The sequence below is a fragment of the Cherax quadricarinatus genome, chromosome 41 (assembly GCF_038502225.1).
Source record: "Cherax quadricarinatus isolate ZL_2023a chromosome 41, ASM3850222v1, whole genome shotgun sequence".
Classification (NCBI taxonomy): Eukaryota; Metazoa; Arthropoda; class Malacostraca; order Decapoda; family Parastacidae; genus Cherax; species Cherax quadricarinatus.
Window position 1 is genome coordinate 912,789 of NC_091332.1, and position 25,273 is coordinate 938,061.

The following is a 25,273-nucleotide window of genomic DNA, read 5'->3' on the forward strand; positions in this document are numbered from 1 at the left end:
AATTGGGGAGGAGGAGTATGGAAGAAGTGAATGTTTTCAGATACTTGGGAGTTCACGTGTCAGCGGATGGATTTATGAAGGATGAGGTTAATCATAGAATTGATGAGGGAAAAAAGGTGAGTAGTGCGTTGAGGTATATGTGGAGTCAAAGAACGTTATCTATGGAGGCAAAGAAGGGAATGTATGAAAGTATAGTAGTACCAACACTCTTATATGGATGTGAAGCTTGGGTGGTAAATGCAGCAGCGAGGAGACGGTTGGAGGAAGTGGAGATGTCCTGTATAAGGGCAATGTGTGGTGTAAATATTATGCAGAAAATTCGGAGTGTGGAAATTAGGAAAAGGTGTGGAGTTAATAAGAGTATTAGTCAGAGGGCTGAAGAGGGGTTGTTGAGGTGGTTTGGTCATTTAGAGAATGGATCAAAGTAGAATGACATGGAAAGCATATAAATCTATAGGGGAAGGAAGGAGGGGTAGGGGTCGTCCTCGAAAGGGTTGGAAAGAAGGGGTAAAGGAGGTTTTGTGGGCGAGGGGCTTGGACTTCCAGCAAGCGTGCATGAGCGTGTTAGATAGGAGTGAATGGAGACGAATGATACTTGGGACCTGACGATCTGTTGGAGTGTGAGCAGGGTGATATTTAGTGAAAGGATTCAGGGAAACCGGTTATTTTCATATAGTCGGACTTGAGTCCTGGAAATGGGAAGTACAATGCCTGCACTTTAAAGGAGGGGTTTGGGATATTGGCAGTTTGGAGGGATATGTTGTGTATCTTTATACGTATATGCTTCTAAACTGTTGTATTCTGAGCACCTCTGCAAAAGCAGTGATAATGTGTGAGTGTGGTGAAAGTGTTGAATGATGATGAAAGTATTTTCTTTTTTGGGGATTTTCTTTCCTTTTTGGGTCACCCTGCCTCGGTGGGAGACGGCCGACTTGTTGAAAAAAAAAAAAAAATAAATATATATAAATACATAGACATACACATACATAAACATACACACACATACATATACATATACATACAGACACATACACACACACACACACACACACACACACACACACACACACACACACACAACACACCACACACACAACACCACACGCACAACACACCACACGCACAACACACCACACGCACAACACACCACACGCACAACACACACACACAACACAACACACACACAACACAACACACACACAACACACACACACACACACACACACACACACACACACACACACACACACCACACCACACACACACAACACAACACACCACACACACACAACACACACACAACACCACACACACACACACACACACACACACACACACACACAAGAGGTTACTGCAAAAGCTAGAGGATCAGGCACACATAACAGGAAAGGCACTGCAATGGATAAGAGAATACCTTACAGGGAGGCAACAACGAGTCATGGTACGTGATGAGGTGTCAAAGTGGGCACCTGTGACAAGCGGGGTTCCACAGGGGTCAGTCCTAGGACCTGTGCTGTTCTTGGTATATGTGAATGACATAACGGATGGGATAGACTCAGAAGTGTCCTTGTTTGAGGACGACATGAAGTTAATGAGAATAATCAAATTGGATGAGGATCAGGCAGGACTACAAAGAGACCTGGACAGGCTACAAGCCTGGTCCAGCAACTGGCTCCTTGAGTTTAACCCCGCCAAATGCAAAGCCATGAAGATTGGGGAAGGGCAAAGAAGACCGCAGACACAATATAGTTTAGATGGCCAAAGTCTGCAAACCTCACTCGAGGAAAAAGATCTGGGGGTGAGTATAACACCGAGCATATCTCCTGAGGCGCACATCAATCAGATAACTGCTGCAGCATACGGACGCCTGGCAAACCTACGGATAGTGTTCCGATACCTCAGTAAGGAGTCATTCAAGACTCTGTATACCATTTACGTCAGGCCCATACTGGAGTATGCAGCACCAGTTTGGAATCCACACCTAGTCAAGCACGTCAAGAAATTAGAGAAAGTGCAAAGGTTTGCAACAAGACTAGTCCCAGAGCTATGGGGATTGTCCTACGAAGAAAGGTTGAGGGAAATCGGCCTGACGACACTGGAGGCCAGGAGGGTCAGGGGAGACATGATAACGACATATAAAATACTGCGCGGAATAGACGAGGTGGACAAAGACGGGATGTTCCAGAGATGGGACACAGACACGAGAGGTCACAATTGGAAGTTGAAGACTCAGATTAATCAAAGGGATGTTAGGAAGTATTTCTTCAGTCATAGAGTAGTCAAGCCGTGGAATAGCCTAGAAAGTGAAATAGTGGAGGCGGGAACCATACATAGTTTTAAGGTGAGGTATGATAAAGCTCATGGAGCAGGGAGAGAGAGGACCTAGTAGCAATCAGTGAAGAGGCGGGGCCAGGAGCTATGACTCGACCCCTGCAACCACAAATAGGTGAGTACACACAGACACACACACACACACACACACTCATATACAACAGGCCTAGTGTCAAATCAACATGTGCCTAGGACAAAATGGTAACTAACAGCCTCTCACTTAACGAAGGAGTTCTGCTCGTTAAGTGAGGAGAATACTACAAAGGTAGTGAGTTTGTGTCATACATCTTTGATATTGTTTTAATATCACCTTTGCACCATTTATAACATTTCTGGTATATTTTTAAATATTTATACAGTAGTGTACTGTACACTGAAATAAACAGAATAGAGGAAATCAGCTCTAATATACATTATTTAGGTATGAATACTGGCCAGAGAGCCCATCGTAAGTCTGACAATACAAAAAAAAACATATTATTGGTTCTGCATAAAGTCTATGACTTTCAAGAGAAACCAGTACACCAGTCCTGGCGAAGCATAGGTATCACTGCTCAGATCTCCAGGGACATGGTATACTTCCCTATAATCCTCTCTATATACACCCAGATTGGGTAATCTTTCAAACCCTATGTCCAAGTGCAGTTCAATTTGGTTTGTCCCACTGTGGTGTTGAAGTGCATATCACAGTAGATGTTTGCTCTAGGCATTTTAAAGTGGTCTTTTTTTTTTTTTTTTTTTTTTTAGCTTTCTAAGATGCTTAAAAAAAGCTATTTTGAATTTTTAATCAGATATAAATCGAATGAAGTAAGTACTACTGTATGGTAGAGTTAAAGGCACAGCAAGTGTTAGTGATGAGCAGAGAAATAGTATTGCACACAAGGTGAACGAGCAACCATGCAAGAAGGAAGCCTCTTTTCTTAGAGAATATGATAGTTCATACACTAAGTTCAGGTTTACAAGTGATAAAGAAATAAACTGAAAGGTATTTAAATATGATGCAAAGAACCATCAAAATTTAGAGCTACCTAAGGAGCTAGTAGGTTAACCTTAAGAATGTTTCAGTATTTTCAGAAACATACAGTGGACCCCCACATAACGATCACCTCCGAATGCGACCAATTATGTAAGTGTATTTATGTAAGTGCTTTTGTACGTGTATGTTTGGGGGTCTGAAATGGACTAATCTACTTCACAATATTCCTTATGGGAACAAATTCGGTCAGTACTGGCACCTGAACATACTTCTGGAGTGAAAAAATATCATTAACCGGGGGTCCACTGTATAAGGCAAACTGAAAATTATCTGCATTCTTTCCAGTAAAAGTCAAACATCAATATAGCATATTATAATGTTGCTATGAATTGCCAAAACTAAAAGGCAAATCATTATTGTTAAAAAATTAGCCTTGCAATGCATCTAAGCAGTGTGTTAAAGAACTGTGCCATTTCAGAAGCTTAACCTTTGTTAAATAATGCAATGATCAGGTGAGTATGATATTTAGCTGAAAATGTTGTAAACTGCTATAGTATTGGAGCACTTCATGTAATCAAAGTACACTTTATGAACTAATGGGGCCAACTGAACATGCTGTCTTGATTGGAGTAGCAAAAATAATATATTCTCCAAACTGTAGTCACTGCCTTATTCACTGTGAAATTTTAGCAACAAAACATGTTCAATCATTCATACTATTTTACTTTAAGGAATTTATGAAATTACAGTACAATATATGTGTTTTTGCATGTAATACTGGTCTCTAAATAATTACTTTATGTAATGGTATTTCAATTTTCACTTGTCCCTGAGTCAGGAAATGCTGTGAACCACTTATCTAATGTATACTCTTAAACTACTTATTTCCTTAGTCAAGAGAATGAAGAGATTTCATAAGCCTACTTTTAGATCACCCATAATGAAAGTGTGTGAGCAGTTTGCTGATGAAAAATTTATGTGATAAAATATAAGCATGATCCTATTTCCCCTGCAAATGAGACCACAATACCAACAAGTGTACAGTGTAGGTAATGTAAACTGCCGATTCTGGTTTTTTTTTTTTTTTTTTTTGTTTTGTTTCCTGTTGCTGTCACATCATAATATGACAGAAAGATATGTAAACTGCTTTAAGATTCTGTAATGAACAATATACATGTAGAAATAAGCAAGTAATTTATTTGGATTAAGAAATTACCATTTCTTTCTTCTCAATCTTACTATAATTATAAGATATGTACTGTATTGTATATCTTAATTTTTCAATATTTCATATTACTTAAGGGAGAAGAAAGAAGATATACAGTACAATGTTTTGAACAATCACACAGACATTTTAAAATATCAATACATGGTGTAAATATACAAGAATTCCTATATGTATAATCATAAAGAAAACATCTCAACAATGCTAAGAATACAAAACTGACAATTAGAAATACTTTCCAACATCTAAGAAAGGAGATAGCTTAAGACAAACACAGGCTGTACACACACACACACACACACACAAAAAAAAAAAAAGACAAACTACAAGGAAACCCAAAAACCAACAGCAATATCAAAAGAGTTGCTTTCAGTTTTATCATCTATACCAAAAATTTCCTAAATTTTAACTATTAAAAGAAAATATAAAATAAGATATCACTAAATATTAGTAGTAACTACTTAGTGTGCAATGCGTGGTTTCACAACATAACCAATAACTCAAATAGTCTACTTGTGTTAATGTCATACAGTGCAGCTGAGTGTGTGTGTGTTTGCAGCTAAAATTACAGAATCAATTTTAGTGCACATGGCAAAAGCAGCAATATTTTATGTTGAGCCAGATGATGGCATGTTTGTGCAAGTGGGAGTGATGGTACCTGGGTGCCTCACGCCCGGTTGTTTGGTGAGTACGCCCGATACAGCCTGCCATCATACTGTGCTTCGTACTGCAGCTGGTACTGTTGAGGAGGCACAGTGGGGGCATGATGCCCCCCTAGCCCCCCATGCATGTCCGGCCCACCAACAGTGTTCAGGGGAAAGGATTCCACCCCTTGCTCTGTAATGCACAGCCACCATGTCACCCTTACTGGCCCACATCCAGCTACACAAAGCTTCTTGCACAATTACAAACATAAGACCCATCTCCTTAACTTTAAAAATAAACATTAACTTTTATACAAGTAGATATTCAGGATCATTGTGAAAACTGTTGAATTTTTTAACAGTTCACAGTGGCACATGTTACTTACATGTCAAACATACAAATGTCACTGTGCTCAAGAATCAGAAGCCAACAAGAATGTAAAAAAAAAAAAATACACGGACACGCATACACATACACACACATAATGTACTAGTACTATATGATATTAAGCTTATAGCACACAAAAATGTGTTACTTGCTGCATAACAGTTTAATGAAAAGAATATTATTTTGGCATATTTATACTATACTTGTACGTACTTCTTTTGATCTTGATATGAACTAATATACAATTTAGTAATGTCAAAAATTAGTGTATTAATTACTTTATCAGTCTCCTTTCTCATTTATGTCCCTATATTAAACTGATGAAGCCCATGGTATGCAAAGCATCTCAAAGATACCAGATGTTGCACACATTTTGTTCATCAAAAATTAGAAGAGTCTGAGGGTGGTGGTGTGTGATTAGAAAGGTGTTGTAGATTTAACAAAAGTGAACAGTATTCACAATGTAAATCTTTAACCTCAGTCTATTAAAGTCTTATTAAATTATTTAGTACATCATAGCATATGTGAGCTGTTTCAGTCATTTGAAGTCACAACTATATACATGTACTTCAACCTCTTCATGCAGCTCCTATATCATTCAGTATGCGAGGAATACCTACTACGTTATAATATTAATGCATAAAAAATTCTCTATTCCCTCATTAGTAACACATCAATGTTACATAAATACAGCCTCTCCTCACTTAACGACAGAGTTCCATTCCTAAGACCACGTCATTAAATAAATTCGTCGATAAGTGAGGAACATACTAGTATAATGGTGGTGAGTTTGTGTCAACCATCTCTGATACTGTTCTAATGTCACCTTTGCACCATTTATAACATTTCTGGTATATTTTTAAATGCTTATACAGTAGTGTACTGTATATTGTAATATACAGAATAGAGGAAATCAGCTCTAATATACACTAATGTATGAATAATGGTCAGAGAGCCTGTCGTAAGTCTGAGGCATCAGTAAATGAGTACGTCGCTAAGTGAGGAGAGGCTGTATTGCAATACTGCCCCTGATATACTGTATATTTAAAATACTTTACAGAAAAAATAATCATCCCCCCAAAAAAAGTCCATCTAAAGCAATTATACAAGTCCAGTATAAAGTTTAGGCCTACTGTTACTACTACACTGAATAATCTATTATAAATAATACAGTACTGTACAAGTTACTGTACTTGAAGACAGTTCACATTCTTGGTTCTGGGGATCAATGCTCATATGGCCTGGTTTCAGGCCAGAGAGTTTAAACTGTAAGAGGTACTGTTACATGAATAAGAACTGTTAATTAAGAAACACGCAAGTAAAAATAAGTGTACACCTACAGTGCTTGTCACGGCATTATGCCGCCCCTCCCCCCCACACACATACCAAAACACAAACACATACCATAAATTATAATTTATATATATATATTTGCACACTTATTGAGGTTTTAATACTTGGTGCTGCGTCTTTTACGCTTAATCACGTCCCTCAGCTGTGTAGGAAGACTCGCACACAAATTCTTGAGGGTTTGGGGAGGTATATTATTCCATGCCTCATGTAGAACAGCCTCCAGTCGCAGGATGGAACTGACATCCTTGTCCAGTAAACTTCGTTTCACTATTGACCAAGGATCTCGATAGGGTTTAGGTCTGGGGAATTGCCTGGTCAGTCATTAAAGAACCTCGCTTCACAGTCCTTAAACCACTGAACTACAGATCTGGCAGTAGACACAGTGTGCCGTCCTGCATAAAAACCATAGCCCTACACTTGTCAAATGCCTCAGGTAAACTGTCACACAATAACTCCATGGGGAAGTGGAACAGATTTCTTCCTCTGTAAGCTATGCATGTTGTAAAAGGCGACCAAAATGCCAGGAACAAGGGGCTAGTAACCCCTTCTCCTGTATAAATTACTAAATTAAAAAAGAGAAACTCGTTTTTCTTTTTTGGGCCACCCTGCCTCAGTGGGATATGGCCGGTTTGTTGAAAGAAGAAAGAATTATACAGGTTCATATATTGGTTTTTGGGAAGCACAACGAGTTAACCAACACTCTGAGCACTGAAATACCCCCAAACCATAAGCGAGTCTGGATGTCTGGTGGTCCCACAGGTGTAGCAGGTCACTACCTCTGGGCTGGTACACGTCCCCCACGGTTACATGTGACGGTGAAAGTTGCTTCATCACTCCAAAGTACTTCAGACTTCTGTTCAGGATTCCAGTGAAGATATTTCTTTGCATAATCCAGCCTATGTTTCTTCTGTGGCTTGGAAAGTATTGGTTTCTTAACCTGGCGGTGACAACTGTTGCCCAGTTCTGACACACGTCTGTTAACAATTCTTACAGACACCTCTGAGAGAAGATGTGGGCTCTTTTCTTTCAATTCTCTAGCAGTTATCTTAGGTGTACTTCCTAAACTGCTTCTTTAACACAGTTAAGGTATGAACAGATGTCTTCTTCAAGGGGCCAGGCCAAGGTTTGGCAGACGGTAACTTGACACCGCCACCAGCCTTGAAACGTTGCGCCCAATTCCTCAATGAACACTCACACACACCAACACTCTCCACTATTTCTTTCGTCTGGTGGCCAGCTTTGTGAAGCCCTATGATTTGAGCTATAGTTTCAGGTGTTAAAGACTTTCTTTTACCCATAATCAAACATGGGACGGATGAGAGAGAAAAGTGCAACACTTCCTCTCACCATGGCAGCCATGTGAGCACCAAGGAGTCACTGTGGAGTGTGGGAGCAGGCCATGATGTCATGCTAACGGCTGCTACCCAGCATAATGCACTGACGAAAAGAGACCCTCCTGTATGGTAGGCCTTTGATTTTTGTTACAGCATTATGCTGGGGCACTCGCTTGGCATAAGGCCGTGACTAGCACTGTAATGTAAGAAAAAGTCTGTGAGATTTACCCATCTTCTTACATGGAGACAAAACACAGTAGTCCTGCCAATGCAAAACATTTTACAAGCTTCTGTTTTGAGCTCGTACTCTCGTACATCCTTTTTTTTTTTTTTCCTTCTATTTTGCATCTCTTATCACAGACTGCTGAATACTTTAGCTATTTTTTTAATGCACCAGCCATGTTCACAAAAGCAGGGTGACCTAAAAAGAAAAACTAAAGTTTTCTTTTTAAATTTAGTAATTTACACAGAAGGGGTTACTAGCCCCTTGCTCCCTTTAGCTACTTTTATCTAGTGCATTTTATGATTCACCTTTTTTTTCCATGGACCTATCAGATACATCCATTCCCAAATATAGTATTGAAATATCTTACATTCACTTCCCCCATACTTCCTCCAATTTGGCTTCCAATCTTCACTACACAGGCTACTGCGTTCATCACCTTGTTTCTCTTCTTTTCATGCTGTATGTCTCCAGCAGATGCTAGTGGTTTACAGTCACATTCCTAATCTGGTTAAGAGATATTTTCACCCATACAAGTAGTCATCAAGAACATTTTTCTGGTAAAGTAAGGCACAATGTTTTTAAGTTTCTTAAGATGGTAAACCTTATAATATGTGGGATACATTTATGAAAATCGGCAAGTAATGTAACATCAATGATTAAGTAACAACCACCAAGAAGTTCTCTGGGCACAAACAAAAACTATTTGTGCTCAACTGTAACTGGCCTTTCCTTGGTCCCAGAACAGAAATCAATTTTAAGCATCTGAATATTTGGCAAGTCGTTGAGTTAAATTTCGAATACTGGTTCCAAGGTCTTATAATGCCTGTACTGTACTTTTTTTTCGTGGCTTTCCACCACTTTATTAAACTATTCTTGTATATTTTTTTTAGGGGGAAGGGGGAGTGATGAACCAGGTCTCTTGTCATACAAGGCACTGAAAAGAAAACCAATTAACTCACCATAGAGCAAAACGTGGGTGGTGAGCAAAAAATGCATATTCTATACAGAAATATTCACCAGTCATTAAAATAAGACCAGTTTGATCAAAACTGTATGGTTGATTACTGAGATGTTGCAAAGGCTTGTAGGCGATTTTCACAAGAGTGAAAGTTCGTCACATTTCTTCTCATTGCTTCATACGCTATATGGTGCAAAATCAGCATATATTTTGTAATATTTTATTAAATTTTATTTCTCTGTGATACTGTCTTAGATCAACATACTTTTTTTATAATCTATCTTTGCTACCCCTCAGTTTTTTCTCTGGCATATTTGAATGTCATAAACTATTTGCATCTTGTAAATTATGTTCCCCACACCATACAACAAACAGATAAACAAATGCATAACATAATTCATTCTTAAGCAGTAGAAAAGTCATGAAACAAAGAAATCTTTTAATTACTACATCAACCTACTCAGAAAGCATTATCCTTGGGACAGCTACACACCCCCTTATTTTTTTTAATTTATGAAACATTCAGTATTACCTTATTTCCTCCTTTAACATCTTAGAATTTGGAATAGGAGGAAGCTCTTAAATAGTTTCATATAAGCCCATTTTTAGTGATGAGCTCCCTTCACAAGTAATCTCTCAAAACAGGGTTTAAAATAAGCATGAATAACTCACCTCCATCTATGGAATCCTTGCGTGAACGAGGGAGTCTGTGAGGATTGAAGATATACTCATAGATGAGGCCAGCAGTCACCCCTCCCAACAGTGGAGCCACCCAGTACACCTGGAAATAATGTAATGTGTAGGCAAGCAAGTATTGTACAGTAATAAGTATTTCAAAAATATTTAAAATGAGCAATAAGAATAATTAATACTTTTTATACAACACTGTCACCATGTGATGAATGTAGATGAATGGTTCAGAGAACCGACATGTTGATAAATTAGACACATGTGCAACTCTTGGGTATCTTTATTGAGGAAACGTTTCGCCACACAGTGGCTTCATCAGTCCATACAAAGGAGAATCTTGAAGTACAGGAGGAGAATGAGGTAATCAGTCCCTCAACCTTGAGTCGATGTGGTCAGTCCATCAATCTTGAATAGAATACGGCATACGTGCGGAGAAGGAGCTTATAAACCGTTGGTAGGAGAGGTGCAGCAGTCATAGGTGGTGTCACATTTGTTCAATGTGGAAGTAGGTCGTGCCCAAGAATTAGGCAAGTGAAGAATTCCCAAGTATTAAGATCCCAAGAAGTTGCAGTGTCTGACAGGTTTGTAGATGAATGGTTCAGAGAACCATGTGTCTAATTTATCAACATGTCGTCTAATTTATCAACATGTCGGTTCTCTGAACCATTCAACTACAAACCTGTCAGACACTGCAACTTCTTGGGATCTTAATACTTGGGAATTCTTCACTTGCCTAATTCTTGGGCACGACCTACTTCCACATTGAACAAATGTGACACCACCTGTGACTGCTGCACCTCTCCTACCAACGGTTTATAAGCTCCTTCTCCGCACGTATGCCGTATTCTATTCAAGATTGATGGACTGACCACATCGACTCAAGGTTGAGGGACTGATTACCTCATTCTCCTCCTGTACTTCAAGATTCTCCTTTGTATGGACTGATGAAGCCACTGTGTGGCAAAACGTTTCCTCAATAAAGATACCCAAGAGTTGCACATGTGTCTAATTTATCAACATGTGATGAATGGTTTAAAAAACTGACAAGTTGAAGATTGAGACACTTATGCAGGTAGATGTTTGTGACTTGAAAAAGCCCACTGTGTGGGCGAAATGTTGTCAATAAAGGATCACATTAAACTGCATGTGTGTTTATATTTCCATGCACGGAGTTTCTTGGGTTATCCTGGGTGACTAACCCTCCGGGTTAAAAATCTTAAAATCTTATTACATCTGTATGTTGTGACCTGCTAAAATTACAGTACAGTGGACCCCCGGTTAACGATATTTTTTCACTCCAGAAGTATGTTCAGGTGCCAGTACTGACCGAATTTGTTCCCATAAGAAATATTGTGAAGTAGATTAGTCCATTTCAGACCCCCAAACATACATGTACAAACGCACTTACATAAATAAACTTACATAATTGGTCGCATTCGGAGGTAATCGTTATGCGGGGGTCCACTGTATTTATAATGCATTTCATGAGGAAATGGTATGGTGATACCGACAAGATGTGGAAAAAGACACTTATGTACAGTTCAGGACATTTATTAAAGGAAACGTTTTGCCACGAGTGGCTTCTTCAGTCCTAATACAGAGAAAACTAAGAAAACATTTATATATATAGTGGCAGGAGTCAGGTGAGGTGACGCGTGGGTAGAGGTGGTAGTAGTAGTAGTAGTAGTAGTAGTAGTAATGGAACTAAGGAGGTGAGGCAAGAGAGGGACCTGCTGGCATCAAGTAACACCAGTTCCCAGGATGGGTAATATCCTCTTGCTTAGTAATTTTGAAATACTGTAACTACCGGATTTTTGCTTTATATTGTTACTGACAGAAATTAGTGCAGCTTCAATGCATTTTCTCCGTCTTAAGTCGTCTTCTTTAATAACTAGTTTAGCTTCATTGAATTTCACGAGGTGTCCAACATCGTCTCTATGTTGAACACATGCGTTTTTGCGGTCATCATTTCTGCAAGCATTTTTGTGTTCTGCTATTCTAATGTCCAGAGTTCTGGCTGTTTCCCCTACATATACTTTGTCACACCCCCCACATGGTATAGTGTAAATTCCTGCACTTGTGCCAGAATCATGCTTGGGTTTTTGTATCAGGTTCCTAATAGTAGTTGAAGAGCTGGTAGATATTTTAGCCAGTTTTCTGTCAAACATGTTTGAAACATTAGTGGCAACGTTGCTGACCGGTAAAACGATGTAACTTGGAGGCTTTTCCTCAACACCATCAACACACATATGCAACAGTTAGACAACTTTATTCCGAAACGTTTCGCCTACACAGTAGGCTTCTTCAGTCGAATACACTTGTCAGACACTGCAACACATGGCATCTTGGTACAGAAAACACATTGGACAAGCTTTTCAAGTGAGAAGTGTTGGATCTGAGAGGGACATGACCTCTCAGTGGCCACATTCTCACTACTACTACTACTACTCTACACCTCTCCTTCCGACAGTATTTAAGTCTCCGCACTGTCGCTTGATCTTCAGATAGTTCCTGACTATGGAACTGAACTTCTCCAGGCCGAAGGACTGACAACCTCAAATTCTACGACTTCAAGGGTGATGGACTGATTACATCGTCTTCACATCTCTACTGTTCCTGCCTACTTTCTGTATCCGACTGAAGAAGCCTACTGTGTAGGCGAAACGTTTCGGAATAAAGTTGTCTAACTGTTGCATATGTGTCTTGCCTAACAACCTGTCGGTATTGTATACCATTTTGATGTTCATCTTGTCAGACACTGCAACACATGGCATCTTGGTACAGAAAACACACTGGACAAGCTTTTCAAGTGAGAAGTGTTGGATCTGAGAGGGACAGGACCTCTCAGTGGCCACATTCTCACTACTACTACTACTACTCTGCACCTCTCCTTCCGACAGTATTTAAGTCTCCGCACTGTCGCTTGATCTTCAGATAGTTCCTGACTATGGAACTGAACTTCTCCAGGCCGAGGGACTGACAACCTCAAATTCTATGACTTCAAGGGTGATGGACTGATTACATCGTCTTCACATCTCTACTGTTCCTGCCTACTTTCTGTATTCGACTGAAGAAGCCTACTGTGTAGGCGAAACGTTTCGGAATAAAGTTGTCTAACTGTTGCATATGTGTCTTACCTAACAACCTGTCGGTATTGTATACCATTTTGATGTTCACCATCAACACTCTGGAACCTACTATTAAATTTACACTAGAGGAGGAGAAGGACAACCAATTACCTTTTCTCGACGTTCTCTTACACACAGGGGAAAATAAACTTTCTTTTAAAGTCTACCGGAAGCCTACCTACAAGAACGATCTTCTACATTTCTTCTCTCACCATGACACAAGAACTAAAAGAGGGGTAGTTATTGGCTTCTTTCTGAGAGCCTACAGAATTTCCAGTCCACAGTTCCTCGAAGAAGAATGTACATACATCACCAACTCTTTTAGTTCACTGCACTTTCCCCTACACTTCATACGTGACTGTAGGAAACGTGCGGCACGTATCCTCAGCAAGACCAACACCTATCAAATTGAAGAAAAGCCTCCAAGTTACATCGTTTTACCGGTCAGCAATGTTGCCACTAATGTTTCAAACATGTTTGACAGAAAACTGGCTAAAATATCTACCAGCTCTTCAACTACTATTAGGAACCTGATACAAAAACCCAAGCATGATTCTGGCACAAGTGCAGGAATCTACACTATATACCATGTGGGGGGTATGACAAAGTATATGTAGGGGAAACAGCCAGAACTCTGGACATTAGAATAGCAGAACACAAAAATGCTTGCAGAAATGATGACTGCAAAAACGCATGTGTTCAACATAGAGACGATGTTGGACACCTCATGAAATTCAATGAAGCTAAACTAGTTATTAAAGATGACAACTTAAGACGGAGAAAATGCATTGAAGCTGCACTAATTTCTGTCAGTAACACTATAAAGCAAAAATCCGGTAGTTACAGTATTTCAAAATTACTAAGCAAAAGGATATTACCCATCCTGGGAACTGGTGTTACTTGATGCCAGCAGGTCCCTCTCTTGCCTCACCTCCTTAGTTCCATTACTACTACTACTACCACCTCTACCCACGCGTCACCTCACCTGACTCCTGCCACTATATATATAAATGTTTTCTTAGTTTTCTCTGTATTAGGACTGAAGAAGCCACTCGTGGCGAAACGTTTCCTTTAATGAATATCCTGAACTGTACATAAGTGTCTTTTTCCACAACAATGCATTTCATAACGGGCCTGGAAAGTACTTGCGGGCCTTGTCCGTGAGTGGAGTTATCTGGGCTTGTTTCTTGGGTAGCGTTGAAAGTTGGACTGAGCAAATATCCTATTAGTGGGATGGATTGTGAAAGACTTGCCTAGAATGGGCCAACAGGCCTGCTGCAGTGTTGCTCCTTTCTTATGTTCTTAAATTTGCACATTGCCATAACAACATACTGGATTGAGAGATATACCTGGAGGTTACCTGGAGGTTATTCCGGGGATCAACGCCCCCGCGGCCCGGTCCATGACCAGGCCTCCCGATGGATCAGGGCCTGATCAACTAGGCTGTTACTGCTGGCCGCACGCAGTCCAACGTACGAGCCACAGCCCGGCTGATCCGGCACTGACTTTAGGTATCTGTCCAGCTCTCTCTTGAAGGCAGCCAGGGGTTTATTGGCAATTCCCCTAATGCTTGATGGGAGGCTGTTGAACAGTTTTGGGCCCCGGACACTTATGGTGTTTTCTCTTAGTGTACCAATGGCGCCCCTACTTTTTATTGGGGGCATTTTGCATCGCCTGCCCAGTCTTTTACTTTCGTAGGGAGTGATTTCTGTGTGCAGATTTGGGACCATTCCTTCCAAAATAAACGCAGTGGAAAGCAGGCGTGCACCAGGGACAATAAGGAAACATTGTATTAACGTCCATGGCATAAATTATTCAACATATGCTTAGCAGGCATCAGAAACACTGCTGGGACAAGTGTCTTCAGTTGTTCCAAGAGGAAAATGGACAAGTATCTTCGCCAGGCTGTGATGGATACGTGGGTCAGCGGGCCCACAGGAACAATCTGGTTGCCTAGGCAAGCACCAAAGAAGCCTGGCCCATGACTGGGCTCCAGGAGTAGAAAAGAAAACTCGGAACTCATCAAAGGTATAAGGTAAAGATATAGCCATAAGGCTATGCTGGTTACTTTAGACATCATGATATTGCCGTTTACAGTTCACATGATGACCAGGCCCTTAATATTAGATCTTGACACTGATGTGATACAGCTTTCGTGACAATTTCGTATGATATATCCTCCTTGAGAGTAGGTGATACATCCTCAATTCTGATATGATACATCCTCCCTCAGTCTGGCGTGATACATTTCCCCCCCTGACTGACTTGATACATCCTCCTAGCAGTCTACCACCACACCCCACCAACACACCCTCTGTGCCTCTATCAATTACCCGTCTGTCGACCACTTGATACAGCGTGGGCGTCTGGGGTGCTGCCCCTGTTGTGTGCTCCCTTGTGGGTGTGGGTGCGTGAGAGGCAAGCCGGGTGGGTGATGGTGACTCAGTATGGGTGTGGGGGGAAAAGTGGGGATTAGATCATGACATGCTGGTGGTGGCTTGAGCATGTGTTTGTGTATACGGGGGAGCCGGGTGCTGCAAGCAGGCTTAAGGCAGGCTTAGATTTTGCCCTGATTAACTTTTTTAACACAAATGATTATACCATCAATGTTCTGATTCCATAGTTTATATGAAAGTTACCTTGTGGGGAGGTAATAATAAAAAAAAAAAACTTTAGATGATGGTGGCAAGACAACGTACAAAGCTAGCCATCAACAACTGGAGAGAGAACTTCATGTGTAGCCGAGTTTCTTAATTTGAAAAGTAGTGGTATAAGGCAGGGGCTTGTGGCTGAGGATACAGATAATAACAGGATGAGGTTTATACTCCACACACTGTTCAACTGACTAGGAAGACAGCTATCAGTAACAATAGTCTAACTATACTTAATGTACATTATGGGCAAAGAATGAATCATGTCATCGCTGAATAACTGATAAGAACTGGGTGCCTACTGGCCCATGTTTGCCAAAACAAGCAGGCTGTGATGAATATGTGAACCAGCGAACCATGAGCTGCAACACCTACTAGTTCACCAGGCAAGCACCAGACAAGCCTGGCCCGTGGCTGGGATCTAGTAGAAAAACTCGAAACTCATCAATGGTAAAGGTAGCTCCTTCAAGGGACGTACTTTGATGCCAGTAAAGAGCTCTTGATCTAAATAATTTGAATTCCCCTCCCTTTACCTGGCGCATTAGGACCTACGGTTTAGCGCTCCCCCATGCAAGTAACGATTGCCCAGTAGTACTCAGGCACACCCACTCCTTTCTAAAAAAAAATTACATGTCTCGAGATAAGAGATATTAGGGCAGTGCCACTAAGCTTGTAAATGAAAGTAGCTGTCAAAATTTAAAAGCTGACTATCAGCGCATGTATCTGGTTACGTGGCATCAGCTTGGTCAGTCTGGGCTTACTTACGTAAAGGAGACAAGTCCCCATACCACCCGAACAGTGATGCAAGTGAAGGCCAGATGGTATGCTCACTCACCACTGTTGACTATGGCCTTCCAAGTGCTGTACATCAGTTTGTCGCCCTCTTCCCAGCCCTGCTAGTTCCACTAGCCTACCCCTCCCACAGCCTTCTGTCACCCCTGCATCACCCTGCCGTTTTTATTGACACACCCGACCCCACGCTCACTACCCTTATAAAACCCATTCTTACATACGTTGTCTGCCCGCCGTCACCCACGCTGAATGGTATGGGAATACCAACGAGTTGTAAATACGATAAAAATCAGTAATAGGTCATTTTATTCAGACAACGCTTCACCTGCACAATAGGTAGGTCTTTTCATGTCAATAAAATATACCTACAGAAAAGATATTATATAGGCAGGAGCGAGGTGTGATCGTAGTAGAAGTACTTCCACCGCCGCATCTAACCTCTCTTTACTCTTGACTATAGCCTCATTTTCCCAAATATATTCGACTGACATGAAAAAAGCCTGCTGTACTGGCAAAACATTGTCCAAATAGTTTCCAATTACTGTTTTTTATGTCTAATCTTCACCCATACTGCCTGCTTACCTTCACCCCTCTACCACTGATGGGTTGCGATGGTTTTCAACAGCCTGACCCTGGGCCAGGTGTGTCTGGTACTTGCCTGGCAAACCAGGCTGTTGCTGCTGGCGGCCCTCTGGCCCACATATCCAGGATTGCGTGCGGCCAGCAGTAACAGCCTGGTTGATCAGGCCTGGTCGAGGACCGGGCCGCGGGGATCATTGACCTCCAAAACAACCTCCGGGAAGGCAACATACCCCCAGGCAATAGTGAGAAGCTTTATCTGAACTGCTACAACTTCCGCCTTAGAAGTATAATTTGTACTATTAAAACTACACACTAGTTAATCTTTGCATATCTTGATTATCATGGTGATAGTATCTTGTTTAAACGCCATTATCGGGTATTTACTATTACTACCATCCCCCGGCAGCGGCGGTGTGGTCAACACACGCATTTAATTAATACACTGTCATAATATTCTCTCTCTCTCTCTCTCTCTCTCTCTCTCTCTGCTGATGTTTTAACCTTCACGTAGGAGAGGAAATGTTTCTGTCCGTCCTGAAGCATTACTAACTCAAAGACTTGATGATGGTAATGTTGTATAGGTTAGTGCACGACTACAACCTGATGATCCAGAACGAACAAAAAGTCATCTTAGGTTCCCTCTCCATAACTGAGTTAATTGCGAATTACTGCAGCCTGGGTATTGTGAGTTATTCTGCGCTATTTTATTGTGGACATTGATAACACTGATTTCACTCAACGAGGGAAGAGAGGGGAGTGGAGGAGAGAAAGGTGAGGGGGGGATCAACAAGGGTAAAGCTAATCACTGAAGCGGGACAAGCCACAGAGGGGTGATCATGGGGGTGACGGGGGGGAGGTGAAAGGGGACACAAGAGGATTAATTGAATGAAACTAAATTAAGGGGAGAAGGGTAGTAGGCGTGGTGATGGTTGAACGTAGGTCTGGTGAGGGGAGACTGAGGACTCTCAACACTTAACCACGCCCCATTGACGTTTCCAGAGCCAACTCTCGGTTAAGGGGTTATCAACCCCTTTATCCCAGTCCCCCACCCCTGTTCTACTCTAGCCCTCACCCCTCCTTCCACTTGCCCCTCCTGTAATTCACCTGACCCTCCATCTGCCCCTCCTGCCCTCTCTTCGTCTGGGGAGTGAGGAGTCGACAAAAGGGAGTGGGGGAAAGGTGAGCGTAACCTACCACAGTAGAGGGAACAAAAATCACGTGGTTTATAGAAAATGCAAAATGAGGGAAATGAATCAGAGGGGTGTTTGCGGTGTGGTCCACCCCCCCCCCCTTCCATCCACCTCCGCTCACGTCACCTGTGTATGGTTCACCCCCTGCCATCCACCCCTGCTTACGTCACCTGTGTATGGTTCACCCCCTGCCGTCCACACCAGCTTACGTCACCTGTGTATGGTTCACCCCCTGCCATCCACCCCCGCTTACGTCACCTGTCTATGGTTCACCCCCTGCCATCCACCCCTGCTTACGTCACCTGTCTATGGTTCACCCCCTGCCATCCACCCCCGCTTACGTCACCTGTGCATGGCTCACCCCCTGCCATCCACCCCCGCTTACGTCACCTGTGTATGGTTCACCCCCTGCCATCCACCCCCGCTTACGTCACCTGTGTATGGTTCACCCCCTGCCATCCACCCCTGCTTACGTCACGTATGTATGGTTCACCCCCTGCCATCCACCCCTGCTTACGTCACCTATGTATGGTTCACTCCCTGCCACCCACCCCTGCTTACGTCACCTGTGTATGGTTCACCCCCTGCCATCCACCCCTGCTTACGTCACCTGTGTATGGTTCACCCCCTGCCATCCACCCCTGCTTACGTCACCTGTGTATGGTTCACCCCCTGCCATCCATCCCCGCTTACGTCACCTGTGTATGGTTCACCCCCTGCCATCCACCCCTGCTTACGTCACCTGTGTATGGTTCACCCCCTGCCATCCACCCCCGCTTACGTCACCTATGTATGGTTCACCCCCTGCCATCCACCCCTGCTTACGTCACCTGTGTATGGTTCACCCCCTGCCATCCACCCCTGCTTACGTCACCTGTGTATGGTTCATCCCCTGCCATCCACCCCTGCTTACGTCACCTATGTATGGTTCACCCCCTGCCATCCACTCCTGCTTACGTCACCTGTGTATGGTTCACCCCCTGCCATCCACCCCTGCTTACGTCACCTGTGTATGGTTCACCCCTGCCATCCACCCCTGCTTACGTCACCTATGTATGGTTCACCCCCTGCCATCCACCCCCGCTTACGTCACCTGTGTATGGTTCACCCCCTGCCATCCACCCCTGCTTACGTCACCTGTCTATGGTTCACCCCCTGCCATCCACCCCCACTTACGTCACCTGTGTATGGTTCACCCCCTGCCATCCACCCCTGCTTACGTCACCTGTGTATGATTCACCCCCTGCCATCCACCCCCGCTTACGTCACCTGTGTATGGTTCACCCCCTGCCATCCACCCCTGCTTACGTCACCTGTCTATGGTTCATCCCCTGCCATCCACCCCTGCTTACGTCACCTGTGTATGGTTCACCCCCTGCCATCCACCCCTGCTTACGTCACCTGTGTATGGAATACGGACAGGCAACATAGCTTGTTTTTACTTCCATTATGTGACCATCTTACAGATGACAGCAGCACACTGCTAATGCTCCCATTTTTGTTAACTATAAAATATTGTACTTCTTCCCTTGGTACCCGCAGGAGGGAGAGATATATCATAATCTACACTTGGAAAATCCTGGAAGGAATGGTCCCAAATCTGCACACAGAAATCACTCCCTACGAAAGTAAAAGACTGGGCAGGCGATGCAAAATGCCCCCAATAAAAAGTAGGGGCGCCATTGGTACACTAAGGGAAAACACCGTAAGTGTCCGGGGCCCAAAACTGTTCAACAGCCTCCCATTAAGCATTAGGGGAATTGCCAATAAACCCCTGGCTGCCTTCAAGAGAGAGCTGGACAGATACCTAAAGTCAGTGCCGGATCAGCCGGGCTGTGGCTCGTACGTTGGACTGCGTGCGGCCAGCAGTAACAGCCTAGTTGATCAGGCCCTGATCCATCGGGAGGCCTGGTCATGGACCGGGCCGCGGGGGCGTTGATCCCCGGAATAACCTCCAGGTAAGGACCCCTTGACCCACCACACCTGTTCCTCCTGTGAGGAAGAGGCGGATGTGGAGGGGAGAAAAGGAAGCCAGCAGGGGAGAGGAGGAGGAGCGGGGAGAGAAGGGAAGGAGCGGGGAGTGAAAGGAAGGAGCGGGGAGAGAAGGGAAGGAGCGGGGAGAGAAGGGAAGGAGCGGGGAGTGAAGGGAGGGGTACAAAAATTATAATACGAGGATAATATTCGCTGCACCAAATTTTTATCAGTGATTATGAAGTGTCGATAGAGCAACGAGATGGCGAGAGAGGTGAGGGGTGTGTGTGTGTGTGTGTGTGTGTGTGTGTGTGTGTGTGTGTGTGTGTGTGTGTGTGTGTGTGTGTGTGTGTGTGTGTGTGTGTACTCACCTATTTGTACTCACCTATTTGTGGTTGCAGGGGTCGAGTCCTAGCTCCTGGCCCCGCCTCTTCACCGGTTGCTACTAGGCCCTCTCTCTCCCCGCTCCATGAGCTTTATCAAACCTCGTCTTAAAACTGTGTATGGTTCCTGCCTCCACTACGTCATTTTCTAGGCTATTCCACTGCCTTACAACTCTATGACTGAAGAAATACTTCCTACTATCTCTCTGACTCATTTGTGTCTTCAACTTCCAATTGTGGCCTCTTGTTTCTGTGTCCCCTCCCTGGAACATCCTGTCTTTGTCCACCTTGTCTATTCCACGCAGTATTTTATATGTCGTTATCATGTCTCCCCTGACCCTCCTGTCCTCCAGTGTCGTCAGGCCGATTTCCCTTAATCTTTCTTCATAGGACATTCCCCTTAGCTCTGGAACTAACCTTGTCGCAAACCTTTGTACTTTCTCTAGTTTCTTGACGTGCTTTATCAAGTGCGGGTTCCAAACAGGTGCTGCATACTCCAGTATGGGCCTGACATACACGGTGTACAGTGTCTTGAATGATTCCTTACTAAGGTATCGGAATGCTGTTCTCAGGTTTGCCAGGCGCCCATATGCTGCAGCAGTGTGTGTGTGTGTGTGTGCGCGCGCGCGCGCAATACAATGGCAAACAGGCGATCTTAAGCTCCTGACGATACACAGAGTGCAAAAGATCTTGAGGTAAAGATTTCCATCCTCCCCACACACACGCGTCAGGGGAGACATGATAACGACATACAAAATAATGCGTGGAATAGACGAAGACAGGATGTTCCAGAGATGGGACACAGAAACAAGGGGTCACAATTGGAAGTTAAAAACTCAGATGAGTTAATGGGATGTTAGGAAGTATTTCTTCAGCCACATAGTTGTTAGGAAGTGGAATAGTCTGGCAAGTGATGTAGTGGAGGCAGGAACCATACATAGTTTTAAGACGAGGTATGATAAAGTTCATGGAGGAGGGAGAGGGAGGACCCAGTAGCGGTCAGTGAAGAGGCGGGGCCAGAAGCCGAGTCTCGACCCCTGCAACCACAAATAGGAATTTGACCGAGTCGTCCAGGCAGCCTCCCGGGAAGCTAGCTAAACTCTCAAAGCCATAGACCACTACGCCACCATACAACAAGACATTGTGCCATGGTGGTATAGGAAATAAAAACAAGATAGGACTACAAGGCAAACCCAGAACGCTTAATAGAGCTTAAATCTAATGTGTGAGACCTAGGAGTGATGATGTCAAAAGATCTCACGTTCAAGGAGCACAATAATGTCATTATCACAACTGCATTGAAACTGATAGGTTGGATAACTAGAACTTTTAAAACATGACGATGCTAAGTCAATGATGACAATTTTCAAGTCACTCGGTCTCTCTCTGCTAGTGAAATATTGCTGTGTACTAACGACCTCCTTCAAAGCAGGCGAAACTGCAGAAATGGTACAGAGAAGCTTCACAGCCTGGATTACCTGGAGGTTATTCCGGGGATCAACGCCCCCGCGGCCCGGTCCATGACCAGGCTTCCCGATTGATCAGGGCCTGATTAGCTCTATCAACTAAGCACCTAAATTACTGGGAAAGCCCAAAGTTCCTCAAATTGTACTCCTTCGAACGTAGGAAAGAATAATCTACACCTGGAACATTCTGGAGGGATTGGTTCCAAACGTGCACACCGAAACACTATATGCTTTTCGCTTCCTGTGAAAGGCCGGAGAGCGGTGAGTACACAGAAAACTCAATAAATGTGAAAGTCAAGACTCAACACCCTTCATGCATAAGGGGGATTACCAACAGACCCGTGGCTGTCTTGAAGAGGAAACTCAATAGATTCCTTAAATCAGTTCCAAGTCAGACAGGCTGTGGTGCATACACTGGGCTGTGGACTGTGGGGTAGGTGACGTCTGGAAGCGACTACAAGTATCCAGTGTGTTTAACACACACTGGATACATCAGCAGTGTGCTTTCCTATTCTATAAGATAATTAATTAAATAATAGTAACAAAAGCTAGCAATGTTTTCCTAGTCATATTCCACTAAGCAGGATGATGTTCATACAAGGTGTTGACACGAGTCAGTCTGAGCTGGAAGACTTCAGTAGGGCTATGAGGATGTCATCAAGTATTCCAGCAAGGGTACACAGTGGGAAAAGGAGGTCGCAAAGGGAGAAGTTGAAGATGGGGGTCCATGGGAAGAGCACGTAGGGTACTGGAGGGGGAAGTAAGGGAGGGGCGAGGAAGATATTAGGGGGCAGGGGGAAGTAAGGGAGGGGCGAGGAAGATATTAGGGGGCAGGGGGAGAGGAAGGCAGGGGAAGAGGGAGGCAGGGGGAGAGGAAAGCAGGAGGAGAGGAAGGCAAGGGAAGAGGGGGGTGAAGATGATGAGATGACCACATGATGGCGATCTCTATGGCACCCAGGACTGCCCCCTACCATCCACCTTCCCACGCTGTCAAACCCCCTACTCGTCAACCCATCCTTTTCTCTCCCCTTCCCCTCCATATTATAGCATGCTTTCTCTTCGCTGTGTGTGAGAATAAAGCTTGTCAATAAAACACTAAGTGGTATTCACTGAGGGGAAAAAAATCTCCAAGTTGATATTAACTAGGTCTTACAGTGAGCCACAGTAAACAATATAATGAACAAGGATAAAATTTCGGTTACTCTGCTATGGAAAAAATTAATTACAAACTGGAACCGTGGAAAAAGAATACGAGGTACTGGGAGTGGTAATATCAGATCTACGTTTAATGATCACACTACACACAAAAACCCACACTACATACAAAAACCCACACTACACACAAAAACCCACACTACATACAAAAACCTACCACATATACCGTAAATAAATAAAAAAAATTAAAAGAATCACACCCCAAAACGGTAAATTCGCGAAACAGAACTCGGACCCTCAAGAGAATTGGAGGTGAACCCCAACAATCTCAACTCTGAGCCACTTTCATCTCCAACGTAAAAGTTACCGCCAGAAAACTGGGCTATCAGCAGAGCAGAGCAAGCAGATAGGCAGGCAGGAAGGCAGGCAGAGCAGGCAGGAAGGCAGGCAGAGCAGGCAGGCAGGCAGAGCAAGCAGACAGAGCAGGCAGACAGGAAAGCAAGGATGGAGGGAGGAAGGGAAGAATTCAAGGATGGATGGAGGGAGGGAGGGAGAGAGGCAGGTAGGCAATTTCACCTGTGCTTAAACTGTTTCTCTAAAGAACGCTGAGCGCACATGGTAATGGCATTTTACATTATTTACAAATATGGCACATCAAGTGTCGGTTATTGGACCACTATGACAAGGTCCTGGATGCTCTGTAAAACAAACAAAACGCAGGATGTAGTATACACAGACTTTGCAAAAGCCTTTGACAAGTGTGATCATGGTGTAATTGCGCACAAAATGCGTGATAAAGGAATAACAGGAAAAGTTGGTAGATGGATCTACAATTTCCTAAGAAATAGAGCACAAAGAGTAGTAATAAACAGAGTAAAGTCTGAGGCGGCTACGGTGAAAAGCTCTGTTCCATGAGGCACAGAACTCACTCCCATCATGTTCCTTATCCTCATATCTGACATAGACAGGGATGTAAGCCACAGCACCGTGTCTTCCTTTGCAGTTGACACCCGAATTTGCATGAGTGTCCTCCACTGAAGACACTGCAAGACCCCAGGCGGACATCAACCAAATCATTAAATGGTCCGCAGAAAACAATATGAAGTTCAATGATGAGAAATTTCAATTACTCTGATATGTAAAACGTGAGGAAATTAAAACTGTATCGGAGTATAAAACAAATTCCAACTACACAATAGAGCGAAAACTAATGTGAAAGATCTGGGAGTGATAATGTCAGAGGATCTCACCTTCAAAGACCACAACATTGTATCAATCGCATCTGCTAGAAAAATGACAGGATGGATAATGAAAACCTTCAAAACTAGGGATGCCAAGCCCATGATGACACTCAGGTCGCTTGTTCTATCTAGGCTGGCATATTCCTGCACACTAACAGCACCTTTCAAGGCAGGAGAAATTGCTGACTTAGAAAATGTACAGAGAACCTTCATGGCACACATAACTACGATAAAACACCTCAATTACTGGGAATGCTTAGTTCCTCAACCCCTACTCCCTAGAACGCAGGCGGGAGAGATACATGATTACATACACTTGGAAAATCATAGAGGGATTAATACCAAACGTGCACACGAAAATCACTCCCTATGAAAGCAAAAGACTCGGCAGACGATGCAACATAACCCCAATGAAAAGCAGGATAAGAGACAACTCAATAAGTGTCAAGGGCCCAAGACTGTTCAACTGCCTCCTAGCATACATGAGGGGGATTACCAATAGACCCCTGGCTGTCTTCAAGAAGGCACCAGACAGGCACCAAAAGTCAGTACCTGATTAGCCGGGCTGTGGTTCGTACGTTGGGTTGCG

General features: G+C 43.3%; 1 protein-coding gene across 1 annotated transcript in view; it reads right to left on the reverse strand.

The window, feature by feature from the left end:
* LOC128695839 (neurogenic protein big brain) overlaps window positions 1-25,273 on the reverse strand; it is a 71,805-nt gene that overhangs the window by 24,740 nt on the left and 21,792 nt on the right. Inside the window, exon 5 of the mRNA XM_070092810.1 lies at window positions 10,108-10,216. Within this exon, the coding sequence (XP_069948911.1) occupies window positions 10,108-10,216 (109 nt within the window). The remainder of the gene's footprint in view (window positions 1-10,107; window positions 10,217-25,273) is intronic.